The sequence below is a fragment of the Sinocyclocheilus grahami genome, unplaced genomic scaffold (assembly GCF_001515645.1).
Source record: "Sinocyclocheilus grahami isolate Dianchi unplaced genomic scaffold, SAMN03320097.WGS_v1.1 scaffold126.1, whole genome shotgun sequence".
In the NCBI taxonomy this organism is placed as follows: Eukaryota; Metazoa; Chordata; class Actinopteri; order Cypriniformes; family Cyprinidae; genus Sinocyclocheilus; species Sinocyclocheilus grahami.
In genome coordinates, this window is record NW_015505305.1 from 3076618 (window position 1) to 3092639 (window position 16022).

The 16022-nt window shown below is 38.8% G+C and overlaps 1 protein-coding gene across 1 annotated transcript in view; it reads left to right on the top strand.

Annotated features, from left to right (window-relative positions):
• The window catches only part of ek1 (eph-like kinase 1), a 56301-nt gene that overhangs the window by 24395 nt on the left and 15884 nt on the right, over window positions 1–16022 (top strand). The window contains exons 7-10 of the mRNA XM_016278940.1: window positions 322–430; window positions 10001–10068; window positions 10525–10650; window positions 10788–10973. Of these exons, the coding sequence (XP_016134426.1) occupies window positions 322–430; window positions 10001–10068; window positions 10525–10650; window positions 10788–10973 (489 nt within the window). The remainder of the gene's footprint in view (window positions 1–321; window positions 431–10000; window positions 10069–10524; window positions 10651–10787; window positions 10974–16022) is intronic.

Genomic DNA, 16022 nt, shown 5'->3' on the forward strand with positions numbered 1-16022 from the left:
AAGATTAATTTAAAAAAATGTAAGAATTAAAAAAAATAGTTACAAATTGTTGAAATTAATGGCGACATGCACATAAAATATGCACTTTCCCATATACATGTAAATACATTTTAGCCTAAAATTTTTGTTAATAAAAAATACAACCTTTTATGCATAAACCATTGATTGAACAACCGTGTAGAGCCATATGTTTACTATGGTCTAACTGAAAATAATGCAGTTATATGAATATCATGCCAGAACTGTGGTAAATTTTCATAATTGCAAGAACCACTGAAAATAATTTCTGCTTTAATGTTGATTACTCTCTCTTTCTATCAGATATGCTGGCTGTTGGAGATCCCAATCAGCAAACCATACTGGCCATCTCTGTGGCAGGCGGAGCGGTGCTTCTGGTGTTGCTGGTGGCCTGTTTTGTTGTGAGTGGACGGTAAGAGTAATTTACTATTCTTTTTTACATTCAAAACGTACCTTATTCTTTAAAAATCTCCAGAAACCAAAGTATGCAGCCTTCTGTATGATGAAAAAGCTGTTAATTGGCAACTTCTACATAGACAGACTTGGATGAATCAGTTCTAATCTGGGTTAACTGTCAAGAAATCCATACGAAGGATAAAGAAACCATGTTTCATTTAATCAGCGAGGAACCATAAATATAGAAAGACAGAATCAAGCAAATGAGATGTTGTTGTGCATCTGTCAGTGTGTGTATGCCTTTGTATGTGTGCATTTACACAAAATCAAAAGGACACAAAATTGTTTAGCCCTCTGATTGCATAGCGTGATCTGTAGAGATGAAAGCAAACACTTGAGAGAACAATTGAAGAGACAGACATAAGGGAGAAAAGCAAGAGTAGACGCGCTGTACGGCTGAGAATGAGGGAGCTAATGTAATGGAAATGAAAGGAAAGAGTGGATCAGTGGAGACGAGGAACAGAAAGCAGAAAATAAACCGTTCTCAATGACATGAAATGGTCAGAATGAGTCATGAGCTGATCTTTGTGTAGGAGTGTGCCCTTTTGGTCTTACTAGATTGTTATATCCAAATTTCCGTAAACTGTAATTGTAACTTATATTATTTTGTTCATATATATATATATGAAATTGTAATTATTTTTAAATAATATTAATAAATAAAATATTTTATTTATGTAAATTATATTATTTAAAATATTAATAACATTGTAAATATAAGTATTATATTTCTCATATAAAAAAATTAATCTATGAGACAATAAAGGCAGTGTGCAGCAACCCAATTTAATTTCTTTCAGCAATACAGCAGAAAGACTGGCATCGTTACAGCTTTTAGTATTGACCGGCACTAGCATTCCTTTTTCAAAGGCTGATTTACTAGGGATTTTTCGACTGTTGTTGGATGCTATACGATCCAGTATGTTGTAACACAGAATGAGATTTCCGTCTGCTTTGCAATTTGTAACCCATAATGCTCTGTGACAGAAAGGTCCCGCAGGATGTGTTATGTCGGCAAAGTTTATGCCTGCAGGCCAAAACCTTGGTGCTGCCACGTCTTGTTCATGGTTTCCACCACCCCCAACCCAATGCATGTGTGACTGCTTGTGGGAAGACCCTCATGGAAGCAATAAAAACAGTTTTGATGCTGATTTCGAATGACGTATTTCTAGTGTGGTGTGGAGGCCAATGAATCGTAATGGTGAGTGAAGCTAAACTCTGTAATTGCATTCAGTCCCTTGGCATTGGATTATACTGTGCTATACTGGACTTAACAAGGTATTCAGTTCACAGTGCCCACGGTTCTTTTACTGCTTTCAGAACCTCAGCTGAGCTTTAAGAGAGTATGGCCTTTCCATTATTGACAGTTTGAGGTCATTGATTTCTGATTCTCTCGCTGAGCTGAAAACATACATCAGTTTTTTGCAAAGTTTAACTCTAGTGGGAATTGTAAGCAAGATGTTAGGGTTTCAAATGCTTAAATTGAGCGAGGTCATGGAAGATCTGAAGAGGGTTTTTTTTGACAGATTTCACACGGCATGATTTGTGACCAATCGGGGAAACCTGGAAATGTCAAAAAATTTTAATCTGTGATTTGTCTGATATGAACTCTTAAGTTAAAATAAGAGAAAATTTATTTTCTGAATTTCTAGTTGCCATAATTTTTTTCCCTCTGGAATTCTCTAGAGGTTTTCTTTGTGCATGCATTTTTGTGTCTAGTAATCATGTAGAACTGGAACAAATCATGGTAATTCACTGGTCACGAGCGATGGGAACTCTGGCTTGTGTGTTTGTCTTCTGTTTGCACACCGAAGTTGGGGTTAGTCAGAGAAATATGAAGAGTTCAGGCATGTTTAGTGTGTTCAACTTTGTTTTTGCACCGATTTGGGCTCCCAGTGATTTGGAGTTGGCCAGCATTCTGATACTTGATGGGGAAAAAACAGCTCTGATTGGCTGTTGATGATGCTGGCAGATGGTCTTCGTTTGTCTTTCATTTCCCCCCTATTTTCTGCTTCTATCCAGCAAAGCAATTAAAAATGGAATACACACTTTAAAGATCCTTGTGATTTTGTCTGTGGAACATTTCAGTACAATGACAGATGCTGCGGTACGTCTAGCAGGTGCCTACTAACCAAAGACCCACACATTTGCAAGTCTGAAGAGCATTGTTTGCCAGCCATGAAAACTAGTTGAAGACTTCAAGCTTCTGATATTAAAACAATTCCCTTTACCTCCAGTTGGACGGCCTCCAAACCATTCGCTGAAGCACATGTTGGATGAAATTATTGCAGTTTAATGATGAAATCTAGAAGCCACATGGCTGTTTTCTGTAGGAATGATAAATGCATTGTTGGTTAATATTCCATTAGTGGGGTTATTGCATTTCTGATTACTGGTTGTGTGTTTGTGTTATCCGAGGAACCTTTTCGGCTTTTTTCCCTGCCTGTCTTACTTAATCACATAAAGATTTGGCAGATTTGTAGTGTGCTAAATCATTCAAGAAGGGGAAAAATATGATATATTGTGTAATAAAATAAGTGCACCCCATATAACAGCTGCTCTCTGATGGTTGAATATTCTATGGGACTCTTCAAAAATGAGTAAATTATTCAATTCTATCAAATTGCAACACCACAAAATTATCCATTTCAGACTGCAAACATTACAACAAAAAATGGCACAGGCTGCTGTTTCCCTGTGCTGGTTTTTACTAGTTTTGAGAGCATCTCAGAAACTATCAATGGGTAAAAAAAAACAGTTTGGTGGATGAAATCTAACTATTTGTTACATAGCAGCTGAAAACAGACATATACAATAATAAACTAAGAGATTTCAGTGCCACATTTCTCTCTGTTTAGTGAAAACCCACAGTGTTGTGTAACTGATGCCGTTTAGGGGAAGTAGTTTTTGTTCACAATCTACCAACGTGAGTGAATGTAGCTTGTAAATGTGTTTTGTTATTCAGTTCTTTGTTTGAACAGTGTAGATCATGCTTTGGAGGCACAGCCGAGGTCTTAATGGGTCTTGTTTGGTTGATTTAGTGCAGACATTACCTGGGGTTTGATACCGTACCGTAACTGTTTAGTCAGTCCATTTGTTTGTGTTTAACAGAGAAATATAGCAACATATGCAAGTATACACACAAAATGGAATTATTATGCCATTCCAAAATGGTTGCATGAGCATGTTCGGCTGTTAAACAGGTTTGTTGTTTTTTTACAAACTGTTCCATCTGGCTATTCCAGAGCCTTTCCAGGCAGAAATCGCTGGCCGTGTAGCCCCTGAGCACATCATGACTCACTCACTCTCAGCATGCATTGCAACTTCTCTTAGAATTTCATTTCCATTTGTTTGAAGGAAGGCCAGCTGTAGATGTGTCTGAACGCGTCAGCAGAACATTCCGGAATATAGAGGTGGATGATATGTTGGATGCATGTGCACAGGCTGGAGATGAGAACAGGATGCGCAATCAATTAGCTCGATTTTCTTCTGGATTTCAATTAGCGTAATGAACCCTTCTCAAATGATAGAGTCAGTGTTTTTAAAACACCTGTCACAGGAGCTTAGAATTTATGAGTGTCCATTTCCTCCAAACACACGATCATTTCCTCTATTTTGTAATTAGCCAGATTGTAAATCTATTTTTTATTCTCAGGTAGGAGGAAAGGTTTTTAGCGATTTCTCAAGGGACCACACTGTCAATTTCTAGTTGCAAAAAAATAATAAAAAATTGTTCTGATTTACTATTATCACTAATTTGCCAATAATCCTCTGGTTAAAAACAAAAAGAGAGAAAGTATTACAAATAATTTGGAATTACTTTCTATATTTTCTGATACACTTGGAATCAAAAGTTGTTATTTACAGTATATATAAAAGGTAGTATATCCACGTTTTGTCATTTTGTTGTTATTAGTTCTGTATTCTTTAGCAATCTTTATTTATTTGTATGTTAAATAATAAGATTATACTATGACCTCTCAGTTATGCTTAAAAATATAGCAGAATATAATAACAGTTTTTTTGGTAATGATAGATTTATTTTGGTCTGACGGTTTGTCTTCATCAGATGTGTAAATATGTCCTTGTGCTTCTCTGAAAAAGCTTACAAAATTACAAACTTCTGGAGAGAAATCATTAATAATCCATGATATTGACCAGCAAACGTTATGGCTCACGGATGCATCTTTCTTTACAGATTTTTTTTTCTTCAGATAAAATGCATGCTTCAGTGAACTGTTCCAAATTAGCACTATCTTTTAGGAGAACAGGCACATGGTAACATGCAAAGACATCAGTTCTATTCTGTTCTGTTGTTCATGCCAGCCTACTGGGATGTATTGACCATGCCAGTGGCTTGGCATGTCCTTGTAGCAGGTGAAAGCCAGAGCTGGTCTGCCGTCTGCTACATGCTGAACAGATCTCGAAACCCAGCTGGAAGCTGCTTTACCTCATTAGCTCAATGAGCTGGAGTATCATTATGTAATGAACTAGTTTGAGGGTCAGAGGACAGAATTGCCACATTAAAACGATAGTGTTTTATGCTCGTAGCACATCATCTCATGCTGGTTGTTGAAGGAAACCACTTGGTTCTTTGTCTGATGGGATCTAGTTTATAGTCACATTATTTATGTGCATATAGGCTCAAAAATCAATTACAGCAAAAGAAAAAGCTTGCAAATGTTGCACTGCCAGAACAGCTTGTCACTAGGGTAGTACCCTTAAAGAGACAACTTTGTATTTCATCTACACCTAAATAGTGCATAGTAGTACCTTATGGCGCTTTTCCACTGCGTGGTACGACTCGGCTCCTCTGTGTTGACTTTCTTTACTGAGTTTTCCAGATAAAATACATGCTTCAGTGAACCGTTCCAAATTAACACTGTCCTTTAGGAGAACAGACACGTGGCAACATGCAAGGACATCAGTTGAATTTTGTTCTGTTGTTCTTGCCACCCTACTGGGATGTATTGACCATGCCAGTGGCTTGGCATGTCCTTGTAGCAGGTGAAAGCCAGAGCTGGTCTGCCGTCTGCTACATGCTGAACAGATCTCGAAACCCAGCTGGAAGCTGCTTTACCTCATTAGCTCAATGAGCTGGAGTATCATTATGTAATGAACTAGTTTGAGGGTCAGAGGACAGAATTGCCACATTAAAACGACAGTGTTTTATGCTCGTAGCACATCATCTCATGCTGGTTGTTGAAGGAAACCACTTGGTTCTTTGTCTGATGGGATCTAGTTTATAGTCACATTATTTATGTGCATATAGGCTCAAAAATCAATTACGGCAAAAGAAAAAGCTTGCAAATGTTGCACTGTCAGAACAGCTTGTCACTAGTGTAGTACCCTTAAAGAGACAACTTTGTATTTCATCTACACCTAAATAGTGCATAGTAGTACCTTATGGCGCTTTTCCACTGCGTGGTACGACTCGGCTCCTCTGTACACTGGAAGCAGTTCCGGGCGGATGACGTATTAGGTCAGTGCTGCGCATGCGCCGGTGAGTCTCGTGTACAGCTAGGATGACTTGAGGGTGAGAAATGTATGTGCTAATTTTCATTTTTGGGTGAACTAACTCTTTAATGTCTGTAGCATAGACACTATAGGATGAGTTACATGGCAACATTTAATACTTAAGGTTTGTATTAGCAATAATATTGTTGACAAGTACTAAATATCTATTTCCTCAATCTCTCCATTACATCTTTCTCTTAATGCTTATGGCAGACTCTGAGTCAGCTCTCACTCATAGTTCCCTCAAGATGGCCAGACAGTTTAATAGTCTCTCTGCTTTTGCACCATGACATTCAACATCCCTTTCTCAAAGGCACAGAGAAAGATGTGAACCCTGTCAGCAGATACAAAGCTGCACCGCTGCACTGTCACCTGCAGATACAAGCTTCACACTGCGAGAGCGGGAGAAAGACAAAAGAGTGGAAGAAGAAAGGAAAAAGAAACTGGGTCATAGACAAAAGGGCTTCCAGTGGTGTAGGGCTGCGAAACGTCTTTATCACCGCACAAAAGGGATTTGAGGAATGCTTCGGAGTTGAAAAATTTGTTAATTGCAGAGTCCTAGACGCTAGTCTGTCACATTTAGTTTTTTCGTTTTATCCGCCATTATAACAGAATATGCAAATAGCGGCGCAGTGTGCATATTGCATTCAAATGAGTGACAGGAAGGTTGAAGGGTGGGATTACGCTTCACTTTAGAAACTCCCGGATCTCCCGCTGCAGCACGAAAAGTGTTTCATCAGCGTGTTGAGCAGCGCTGCAGCAGGTGCAAGGGGGAGGGGATCCGTCTGCGGGACCTCGAGGGATGGCAGGGCAGGTTAGAGAGCAAGTGGGGTCGGTTTCAGAGTCGATTTACTCTCCCTGATTACCACATGCTTCAGTCGGGGCGGCCCTCCTCTGCGAACCCCTCCAGCGCTGCACCCCCTGTGCAAGCGTGTTGCACTTAATAGACTGTGTTTCGCACATGGGTCGGTTAAAGATCGGAATGGTTGGGGGGTTGTACCTGCACACAGATGCACACTAGGCCCTGGGCATTTATTTAGGGGGGTGCATGTGTATGTGTGGCTGATGAACAGGTGGGGTCTCTCTTGAGACCCCCAGTCTCATTAAAAGCTGCTGAGAGGAAACGACACACAAGTACCTCTGAACCCCCCACCAGACGGGCCTGTACAACAGCTGAAAGGGAGAGATTCACCCCCCCGCAACTCCACAGGGAGATGCAACAGACCGGATTAGAGGGGGCATGAATGAACCCAGCGGTCTTCCCATTATGTAATAGACCCCCATGTCTGCTCTTGCCCCAACCCCTGCCTCGGGCCCCAATGCTTTGACCGCTCTGTGGCAGCTGAGCACGCTCTGGCTCTTGAATGAAGGGGACCCTGTATCCTGTATTGATTAGCATTGTTAACTGTGTATAAAATCAATACCAGAACCAACATACTGGTAACACTGATGCATGATCATTTCCACAGCTGCTTCAGGAGTATTACTGGCTTAGCGGTTTGATTGCAGGATTTTGGGGATTTCTCACTGTCATTATGGTCTGATTGCAGTGCAGAATTCAGAGTTCCTGAGTGTCAATTTGAATTGAATCTGTCCATCTATCCATTTATCTATCTGTCGTTCTTAGTCGCTCTTATCATTCTATCTATCTGTTGCTTGATCGTTTTAGATATTGTTCTGTCAATCTAGATCTAGTTCTATCAATCTAGATATCATTCTGCCAGTTTAGATATTTTATTGTTCTATCTGTCGCTCTATCCTTCTGTCATTCTATCTATTATTGTATCTGTCATTCTGTCTATCATTCAATAATTCTATCTATCATTCTGTAACTCATATAATACATCTATCAGTCTAGATATAGTTAAATCGGTCTAGATATTGTTGTTAATATATATAGTTCAGTCATGAAACTCTAAATGGCGCAGGCTGACGGGTTGTTAATGTAACTGATGCTATTCAGAGAGTTAAATGACTTGGCACAAGCTGATTGGTTCATGCTGCTATGCAGCCAATGAGCTTACTGCCTTGCATTTATATGGCTGGCTAGCATTCACTAGAGATTCCTGCAGCGCACTTTCAGAGTTTCTCTGAAACATTCCACCTTCCCCAGCTCCACCTGTATAGTTCTGCTACGGGTTATTTTATATGCTATTTGTGCAGCAGCAGTATGTCTTAAATACTCACGGCACCGTATCGCCGTATGCATTGGCAGTAGCAAGTTCCTGTACTTGCTTACAGCAGCAGCAATAATCTACAACTACAGCAATAACCAACAGCAGCAGCGTAGCAGATCTATTCCGCCAAGACCAAATACATTAACATTGTCATATCCATCACCATGTTAAATCTTCAGAGAGTTGTCATGATTGAAATAGATATAGTTCTATTGATCTAGATATCATTCTGTTGTTCTGTCTGTCACTCTATCCTTCTGTTTGTCGTTCTGTTGTTCTAACATTCTGTCTGTCATTTTATCTTTCATTCTGTTTGTCATTTTATCGTTCTGTCTATCTGTAGTACTAGATATTGTTCTGTCAATCTATATCGTTCTATCGATCTAGATATCATTCTGCCGTATCGGTCGCTCTGTCCTTCTATGTGTCACTCTGTCATTCTCTCTGTCTTTCTATCTGTTGTTTTATCCAATGTTCTATTTGTTGTTGTATTGTTCTGTCTTTGTTATTCTATATATCGTTCTGTCGTTTTATCATTTAATCTGTCATTCTACCATTCTGTTGTTCTGTCTATATGTCATTCTATCTATCATTCTTTAGTTCTATGTGTTGTACTATCATTCTATTATTCTAGATATTGATCTAGATATCTGCTTTTCTAACTCCAAATTAAAATAGCAATTCTGCAATTCTATCTATCATATTATAACACCAAAATTTAAATAGCAGTTCTGCATCCCTCATTTCAAGTTCAGCATTTGAACTGGAATTAAGGAAGCATAGTTAATTCAGTTCTGAATGGCATTCATCCATGGATTACAGGATTTCTAAAGGGACATTTACAGTTTTAATTTTGGTCATCTGTGTCCTTTTTGGCAACTGTGTGGTATCTGTCTGCTTGTTGCATTTTTTAAAAAGGTATGTCAGTATAAAAATATCTAACTTTTAAAATGTTCACCTCATACCTCATGACCCCTGCAATGTGTTCCATTCCCTTGCACTCTAGCTGGTTTTGGATGCAAGAACGAGTTCTGTGTGAATTCCCCCAAAGGTTTTTGACTCATAACACTGTCTCTCCATTGTTGACCTTTTAGCTTTCTTTACCTGCAGTTACAGGAAATGCCTTGCATTTTGTCATCTGCTATAGCACAATAGAGACTCCAGCTTGCATTTCTATTCATAAATGAATAGTCACCCATATTATGCCAATGTCCTCTAGAAACCCATTTAGGATGGCTTTTTCCACCTGGTCCCCATCAAATGTGCCAGTCTGTAGACATTTTGCATCCATTCTCCACATTTCAACATGCTGTGTAATTACTATGGCTAGTCAGCTTGGGACATTTCATTTTTGGCAATACGTTATTGTTAAAGACATGACAGGAAAAGGGAATGTGTGAGCGTGTGTCACTACGAGGATTAAATGAATAATGAACATAATTATCAGTCCTACGCTGGCCACCTTTCCTCCCCAGTGTATTGGAATATTCATTATCTGGGGCATTTCCTTATTCATGATCCTGCTGTGGGAGGAATGATGTAGTTAATGATAAAGTCAGAGGTGACAGGATTGAATTTTCCCAGTGCTAAAGAGCGGATTAGAGCAGTGAAATCCTTTACTAGGTGGGAAAACCGGCCTCTAAAGACACATTATGGTTAAACTACACTGTAAATAGAAGATATATGTGACCAGACCAGGCCGCTGTAGATTTGATTCTACAGTCATCAACATTTTCTTAGTCTTAGGGGATTGGTTGGTTGATTTAGTGTGAGAGAAAGCATGTATTTCATTGTGTCGGACTGTTTTAATTGTACTTATCCCATTGTTCCAGGCGCTGTGGATATATTAAAGCAAAGCAAGACCCTGAGGAAGAGAAAATGCAGTTTCAGCATGGACGAGGTAATGCACACAGGTTTTTTTGGTCTTGGAAAAGAGTAATCAGCAAAATATTGGGCAAAACTTTTTAAGATGTCTAATGTAGTGCGTTCAAAGAACATAGTTTGAGAAATGTCATCAAATCAGGATAGTATTTTCTCTGGCCAGTCAGACGGTGAACATAATTCGGTCTGGCTGGATAGATGAATAAAGAAATGCATGTTTTTCCAGCAAATTGTCGGTTAGTGAACAGAGCCTCTGATGCAGCTGCTGATAAATGATGTCTCTGATCGCACTAGTTGCCTAATGTGTGTTTTCTCTAATGACACTTTTCCTGCCTGCCAAAGACAATGTTTAATGAGGTTGAAAATGCGGCACTCCCCTCCTTTTAGGAAAATGGATGGTTCAGTCTAGGTAACTAAAGTGACTGTAAAACAACCCGACCGTTATCCTCACTCCTACCGTGTTCTTGCATTGCAGTCAAACTTCCCGAAACCCGCACATACATTCACCCGCATACGTACGAGGACCCCAACCAGGCAGTGCGAGACTTCGCCAAAGAGATCGAAGTTTCCAACATACGGATTGAAAGAGTTATTGGGGCCGGTAAGTCAAAATGAATCACTCAAAAACATGCCCTACTTGTGTAAACCACTTGAACAGCTCTCCAGGGATTGTAATGAAATGAAATAAGGGATTGAAGGTAAATTCAGTTAGTTGACAGGCTCTTGCTTGACTCCCAGGTGAGTTTGGTGAGGTCTGCAGTGGCCGTCTGAGGCTGCCCAGTAAGAGGGAGATCCAGGTGGCCATCAAGAGTCTGAAAGCCGGATATTCAGAGCAGCAGAGACGTGACTTTCTGAGTGAGGCCAGCATCATGGGCCAATTCGACCATCCCAACATCATTCGACTGGAGGGAGTTGTCACCAGATGTAAGCATTTACATCCAAAACACATTTGCACATGTAACATCTATTGCTGGAAATAATTTGTACCCCCTGTGTTTTCCACACAGAGATAATTGACCTTACAATCTTATCTTCAACAAAAACAAAATAGCACAGTTCATGAATATTCATTAGAATAAATATGTATGACAATATTTATATCAGTGATTTTCTGCCCTACTTTTACTTTAGAATACAAATGTGCTATGACAGTATGCCTTTGAATTTGCTTTTATCGCTTTGAATTATCACTGTAAGACAACTGGTAAGATAATGTCTTCGGAAAGGTCACAGATAACACATCATCATGCCGAGAGTTAGCTTAAATTGTTTGAAGGGAGAAAAAAAAAAAAAAAACTGTTTTGTTGAACTTTGGATTTCATAAAGGCATATTAGGTCTGTATTTCCTCTGATTGCTTGTATCACCACTCCTGAGAATCTAAAATTGATGTGCGCTGCTCGCTGATAATGAGGATGCTAATATTGGCCGTGATTAGAATAGCGCTACTGAACCTTGCCTGAATTTGCCAGCTTATTGAGAGTGATGTTACCATTGTGTTCATTTCAAGGCTATTTAGACTATTAGGCTGTCTTTGTTTAAAAAAGCAGTATCTTGCAACAGGTGTTTTGGTCACTATTGAGTGGTAATTTCCTCTGCTGATCTCTCTTATGATTTTTTCCCTCCTTCAAGCCTCTGTGGATTAGACTGACAGGGTCTACAACAAAAGGACCATCCATATTCATGCCAGCTGCATGAATATCGATAATACAAACATGTAATTGGATGTGAGTTTTTGGAGGGATCATGAATATTCAGTGTCAGAATTATTAACATTAATCCTCTCGACATTTCCACCCAGTCCCTCTTACTCATGCAAAATGCTAATGGTGGCCTTTAGTTTGATGCAGTTCAAATAGTTATTATTAATGTTGGCAGTACAGCTTTTCCTTTCTTATTAAGTAAAAGTACAGTAATTTTCTCCTTTTTTAATTATGTGCTGTTGCAACGTAATTATTAGGTTATGAATGTCTTGATTCAACAAATATGTCAGTGAAAGGCTTTCATTATTGTAGGCATGCATGGATTGTCCAAAGGCACACATAATCCCTGTAGCCCTCATAATGGCTCTCATTAATTAATGTTATGGCAAGATTAATATTTTACATGGACATAGGAATAAAAAAAAAGAAAACATTTGTTTATATATATATATATATATATATATATATATGGGTTTATATATATGTGTGTGTGTGTGTGTGTGTGTGACTCGAAGCGCTGCGCAGCTCAAACGAGTAGCGCGGTTTCGTTATGCTTTCAGTTTCGTTTGCCGTTTGATGTTTCTCACATGCAACAGAAATGCAGCGCTTATGAGTTAAACAATGCGGTGTTTGCTCCAGTGTGACCGCACACAAAATTTAGTCGCACAGACAGAAAAAATTATCACAAAATGCGCCCATTTGGTCGCACACTGGAGCCATGCGCAGTACAGTATTTATTTATCCTCAGTTGTTCAAATCACGGTAATCGAATACGGTTATAGTGATAATTAAAATATGAAACGGTAATACTAACCGTGGGGTATTTTATCACGATTTATCATCAAACCGGTAATCGTTATATCCCTATACGTGTGTGTGTGTGTTTTATAAAATGAAATAATGTAAGAAAATGCATATAATAATTCTAATAATTATACATAATAATGCATAATTATACATAATGTGTTTGCGTATATATACAGTATATATATATATATATATATAACAATTACCACTTTATTTTAATGACAAATTCTCACATTTAACAAGCATGCATATTACTAGCATAATGGCCGTTTATTAGTATTTATAAAGTAAATTTTTATGTCTTATTCTGCATGACCATATTTTAGATATTTTAATCCTACTGCATATTTAAACTTAACAATTACCTTACTAACTATTAATAAGCAGCAAATTAAGAGTTTGAGGCAAAAGTCATAGTTAATAGATAATTAATAGTGAGAGCTGAAAAAATAGAGTGACTATATATATATATATATATATATATATATATACTAATTAATAACTGTATGGCACACACTCCCTAATTTAGCAGAATCCTGATTCATAAACAATCGAATAAGAATACAAACAAAATGTGTGAATGTACTTGTGGAAAGTTGCATGAGAACTTTTTCTGCGCACATATGTAAACACTTTTTGCGAGTGAGGCTCAATGAAACTGTCAGATTATGTATCTTCCATATTGCTCTTTCTGGCAGGTAATATAACACACGTGTGTGCGTGTGTCGGTTTGCGAACATGTCCTCGTCTGCCTCTGATTGGGTGAGATATGATAGCCGGAGTAATTTCACAGGTCACAGATCAGCCTGATGGTGTAGGGAATGGGGACAGGAGAGGTCAGCGACCCTTCAGCACTGCATTACTGAAGCAGCTGTCAATCCAGCCCCCTCCTCGTACGCACAGACTAATCACAGCGCTGATGGAGCTGAGCAGAGATGCATTAAAGAGGCTGAAGAGTGTTTATGCTGCCTGATGGAGCGCCGGCGAGAAAGACAAAGAGTTTTGCGCTGTAATATGAAAAGCATCTGTCACATAACACAGCTTTCAGAGAGGCGCTCTATCATTACCACCTCAGACGGCAAAAAATTAGACCGTGATTGAGCTTTTTGTAATGCAAATGTATAAGCAGCTCAGAGAATGGAATCAGAATAGACCTTAATGCCCCATTCAGTTCTTTATCCCCATCTTTACAAAAACACAGAGCTGTCATCGTCTCTATTATAAACCCATTTTGCATATAACTATCAGATTAGCTAACTGCAATGTGCTATCTGATAACGTTCGCCATCATCGGCTGTATTTTCAGGTTCATTCCAGCTGAGTCCTCAAGAAATGTTTTTCTTTGTGCCATCAACAGTGGGAACAATAGCTAAGAGGATGTATTTTCTAAATCATTGAAAGTATTGCTTTGTTCAGAGTAATGTGTGCTTTTAAGATAGAGCTTTACTTGTTTAGAGCCCTAAAATTCCTTTATCCTCTGATATTTCATAACAAATTGCTGTCATTTAATCAAATACCTCCAAAGCATGTGATTACAGATGATGTACAGAGTACATACTGAATTTGTAGGTCTTTTAATGTATATCGCCTTTTTCAGATTCCCTTAAATGCATGTATGGATTCCTTGCTCCTGTGATAATGACCATAATTACGGCCTTTCCACAGACATTTAGAGTAGATCGGCTCACCGTGGGACGCAATGGACGTTTGAGTCAGTGTTGCCAGATCGGGTGGAGGATATCCAGCCCAAAAGCTCACCAAAACCCGCCCAATCCAACAAAAAACTGCCCAAAACTTTAACTGTCAAAATGTGATATAATTTTATTGTCATGTCAATCAAGGTTGATAAGGACCAATTTTAACTCCTTAAAACAAAATAAAGATGACAAAACTTCAGACAACTACAGCATGTCTTTCGTGAAGTGCATTGTTGAACATAATACAGAACTTTGCACAGTCAAAACTAATCAGGTCCACCAGCTTTCTAATGCAGGACAGGATCGTATAGTCCCATATTCAGTTTAGATTTTGGTTAAATTGTTTAACTGTGCTCTGATTTCAGTTACACTGATATCAACTAAGAGCCTTCGCACCATCTCCCTCCACAGGTGTAATTCAGGTTGTGAGAGTCAAGTCACTGTCCCACTCTTTACCTTGTAACTTATATTTAGGCAACTCTGGCATTGTGATCGCTTGAATATACAACTATACGTTCAAAATCGGATCCCTTATCGCACTAAAAACCATCACTCATGAATCATCATGTCTGTCTGCTGATCCTTCATGATTGGCTAAAAGTGTGGCAGGCAATACCAGTATTAGCACCCTGTTGATTGATTGGATGCCGTACATGCACACTTGGGTTTTGTTTTTTTGATCAATTAGCCTATACAGTTTAGATGTTTGAAAACCACCAAACTGACCCTAGTCTCGTGTAGCCAGACCTTCAGACTCGCGGCAGAAGGTCTGGGAACCTTGGCCGCTTTGAATGGCAAGGCCCGCCCAAGAGGCCATATGACTGACAGATAAAGCAACCAATCACGTTTCGTTTTGTGCCGTGTCATGTTTAGGGGCGTGGAAATGTCCCCACAATAACAGACCATGTGTAAAACTCTTGGACGTATTTTAAAGACTCTATGCCGCGAACTTTAAGTATTTCACATACTTTTGAACATCCAGCGTTTAGTTGATCCTGATAAGCGCTCATTATCACAATTGTAAACACGACAGGTTGCTTCTAACATGAGGGGGTTTGACGTCACGGCGTATTTGTTTCCAGGTGGAACATTAAAGAATGCGACACGCACGTCTCCTGGAAATCCTGTATAATTCAACCAATCTGATGAAACTCCCGAAGTGTTTCCAAGTTTGTGTGCCGTATGCATCAGATGTTCATCCAACGGTCCATAGGTGTGATATTTGAGGCTGAGACTAACCTGACCCCAAACCAGCCCAAATTTTGTCCACCCACCCAAACAATTTTTTACCCACACAATCCAGTTCAAAACCGCCCAATCTGGCAACACTGGTTTGAGTGTGTGTGTGTGTGTGTGAATTAGGGATGTAACGGTATGAAAATTTCATATCACGATTATAGTGACCAAAGTTATCACGATTATCAATATTATCATGGTTTTGTTCAAATTAGATGAAAACGTTCAAAAAGAACTGATACACACACTGAAAACATTTCAATAAGTTTTATATTTGAAAATCAACAAACAACTAATACAATTGGCAGCTATATGCACTTTTTTTTAGCATAAACATTAAATGAACATTAACATGAAGCCCTAATAATAATAATAATAATAATAATAATAATAATAAATCACTTGAAGATCATGTGATCTTCGGTTAGGAGATCTTGTGATGCTTTTTAAAGCAAAGTTGGGGTTGATTTCGAGTTCACATACAAACATAAATAGAATAGGCTAATTAAATTTGTCTATTTTAATGTAAGAC